Below are 3242 nucleotides of genomic sequence, written 5' to 3'. Positions count from 1 at the left end.
ATTTTTCTAAACTTAATTTAATTTAATTTAATTAATTTATTTCATCTTTTTGAATCAAGGTCTCACTATGCAGTTCAGGCTGGCCTTCAGCTCACTTTATAGCCCAGACTGGTCTCAAACTCACAATGATCCTCCTGCCTCAGCCTCTCAAGTGCTGGGATTACAGGCATGTGCCACCACACCCAGCTAAAATCTGATATATACTCTTTTGTGCGTATTTTTTTTAATTTTTATTTTTATTTTTTATTTTTGGTGGGGCTGGGGATCAAGCCCAGAGCTTCACACATGCCAATCGCTTTACCCTTGAGCTACACCCCTAACCCCCTGCTATCCAACTCTATAATTCTTCAACTCCTGTCCCTTTCAATCTCTTCCTCTAAGATAGGCCTGAAGAATCCACTTCTAGCAGAGGTGAATCAGGAACTTTGAAAAGCGAAAACAGGCATGAACCAAAGAACAAGGAAAAGGTAGGCCCAAATGTGACAGGAAGAAAGGACTAGCCGGAGAAGTAAAAGAGAAAAGTAAGGAAAATATGTAAGTATATTTTCCTGAAGCTACGGGGCTTCCAAGGCTTTTGGGAATCATAGAGACCTGACCTCAAAACTTCATCCCTTGTCTGGGCTCTTACCTGTTTGTGAACCTTTGTAAGTTGTTCCAGGTTGTTCTCAAGAAAGGAAATCTTCTGCTTTTGGGAGTGAATCCCCCCACTGTCCTCGGGCTCCATTTCTGCACTCTGATTAGAGACAGAGGGAAGATGTAGTTGTCCTGAGGACGAACAGGCCCCACCTCGGCCAGGCCAAGCCAGCCCCACGGGAGCAGCAGGGCGGGAGAAAGCTAGGAGGAGCAGACGACGTGGGGTTGGCAGGAGCCGTAGGGGGAGCACTCACTTTCTTGACTCGAGTCGTGACGTCTTGAACGAACAGCTTGCGAAGATTGTGGAGGGTCTGGAGTTCACGAGCCTGGGAAGAATGACAAAAAAATTAGGGCTCTCTAGATAGCATATTTATCTTCTCCCTCCACAATGTTGTTTATTTTTTTTTCTTTTGTCTTTGTGAGACAGGGTCTCGCTATGCAGTTCAAGCTGGCCTTGAGCTCACTTTGTAGCCTAGGCTAGTCTTGAACTCTCAACAATCCTCCTGCCTTAGCCTCCCGAGTGCTAGGATTACAGGCGTGTGCCACCACGCCCGGCCTTCCCTCCACAATTATTGGAAACTTCAGTCTATACAGTCAGTGAGCCACTCATGTTTTAGGAAAGGACGTGTCTTGGTTATGCCACAGACAATGATGGCAAACCTTTTAGGGTTCTGAGTGATAACAAACAGCTGGCTGCAGCATGCGTGCCATAGGTTCGCCACCACTGCCATAGACTAATTGCCAAAGGGCAGGAAAAAGCAAGGTCAGGAAGGGACTGGGGGGTGGGAAGGGGGCCTGAAGCCCTCTCCTCCCGTTTGCTTGGCACAGAAGGAAACCACTCACAACTGTCTCCTCCAGACCCTTGAGGTCCTGCTTGGACTGCTCGTGTCGCTCGTACAGAAATCTGCAGCAAGAGAAATAAGAAAGGAGCAAACAGAGAGATTCCTCAGGACCCTGTGTCCACCCCTGCTCCATCCCTTTGATCTCTACTATCATTTATTACACTCGTAACTCATGTTTACTGTGCAGAAATTAGGACACAATTTAAAAAGAGAACTAAGAGAAATTTTAAAAGGACCACAATTTTACTACTTATAGATCAAACCACCATGAACCACCTGGCGTCCATCTTAGCAGACTACTGTTTCTATGCACATACATATCTGCATATAAATGTTATGAGAGGGCCGGGGATATAGCTCAGTGGCACAAGTGCCTGCCTGGCAAGCGCAAGGTCCTGAGTTCGATTCCCGGTACCCCCTCCAAAAAAATAAATAAGTGTTTTGGAGAACCAGGCGTGGTGGCGCACACCTGTAATCCCAGCACTCGGGAGGCTGAGGCAGGAGGATTGTTGCGAGTTCGAGACCAGCCTGGGCTACAAGGTGAGCTCAAGGCCAGCCTGAACTGTATAGGGAGACTCTGTCTCAAAAAGACAAAAATAAATAAATAAACTTTATGAGATCAGACAACTCACACCATTTTGTAATCTGCTTGCCATACTTCGTAGAATATCATAATCCTCTTTCCCCTAGGTCAGCTAATGCTCAGCAGGGGTCACTCCTGACTACCCCATCAAGTTTGTTTCCTGTGAGTCACCATGGGCCGGCTACACACGCACCCCGGCTCTACCAGCGCATCTGCAAGCACATCTGCGCAGGGCGGGGAGCCCATCTAGCCTCAGGCCAGCTGGCAAGACCATCACTCACGTCAGCTCCTGAAGCTTGGTGCTCTTCTCATGTTCTTCGTTCTTCAGCTTCTCATAGTCAGCCTGGAGTTTCTCCAGCTCTAACTGGAGCTTCTGATTCAGACTACAGAAAATATTGGGGGAAAAAAAGATACTGATGAGCAGTCAGGGGTGAACAGACCCTCAAACATTTGTCTACTTCTCGTACGAGTGAACCTAGTTAGAACGGATGCATCTCAACAAAGGCAAGGCAGGGGCATCACAGTCCCGGACTTAAAATTATCCTACAGAGCTACTGTGATGAAAACAGGACGGTACTGGTGAAAAAGCAGACCTGAGGATCCATGAATGGATGAGAAGATATAGACCCAACTCCAAACACATTTAGCCACCTTATCTTTTTTTTTTGTACAGGGAATCGAACTCAGGACCTTGCACTTGCCAGGCAGGTGCTGTGCCACTGAGCTAAATCCCTGGCTCCGGCCACCTTATCTTTGACAAAGGAGCCAAACACCTTCACAGGAAGGAAGATAGCCTCTCTAATAACTGAGGTTGGAAAAACTGTCTCTCCACATGCCAAAGATTAAAACCCATGTCTTTCACCATGCACTAAACTAAAATCAAAATGGATGGAAGATCTGAATATTAAAATAGAAATACTAAATCTGCTGGAAGACAGAATAGGTAGAACTCTTGAAGGCATCTCTATGGCAAAGACTATGAACAAAACCCTGGCTGCATAAGAAATACCACAAAGAATCAACAACTGGGATCTAATCTTCTTAAAAAGCTTTTGCACAGCAAAAGAAACACCAACAGAGTGAAGAGACAACCCTCAGAGTGAGAAAAAAATTTTGCCAGTTGTTCCTCAGACAAAGGAGTAATATCTAGAATATATAAAGAACTCAAAAAAACAGACCCCCCC

The 3242-nt window shown here is 45.9% G+C and overlaps 1 protein-coding gene across 1 annotated transcript in view; it reads right to left on the bottom strand.

The window, feature by feature from the left end:
* Kif5a (kinesin family member 5A) overlaps positions 1 to 3242 on the bottom strand; it is a 46689-nt gene that overhangs the window by 8017 nt on the left and 35430 nt on the right. The window contains exons 20-23 of the mRNA XM_005397522.2: positions 2340 to 2441; positions 1477 to 1537; positions 888 to 959; positions 629 to 733 (exon numbers count right to left, since the gene is read on the bottom strand). Coding sequence (XP_005397579.1) covers positions 629 to 733; positions 888 to 959; positions 1477 to 1537; positions 2340 to 2441 — 340 coding nt within the window. The remainder of the gene's footprint in view (positions 1 to 628; positions 734 to 887; positions 960 to 1476; positions 1538 to 2339; positions 2442 to 3242) is intronic.

This window comes from Chinchilla lanigera, unplaced genomic scaffold (genome assembly GCF_000276665.1).
Source record: "Chinchilla lanigera isolate Chin_1 unplaced genomic scaffold, ChiLan1.0 scaffold00057, whole genome shotgun sequence".
Classification (NCBI taxonomy): Eukaryota; Metazoa; Chordata; class Mammalia; order Rodentia; family Chinchillidae; genus Chinchilla; species Chinchilla lanigera.
Note: the sequence above shows the minus strand (reverse complement) of the source record. Positions and strands in the feature narration are given on the sequence as shown.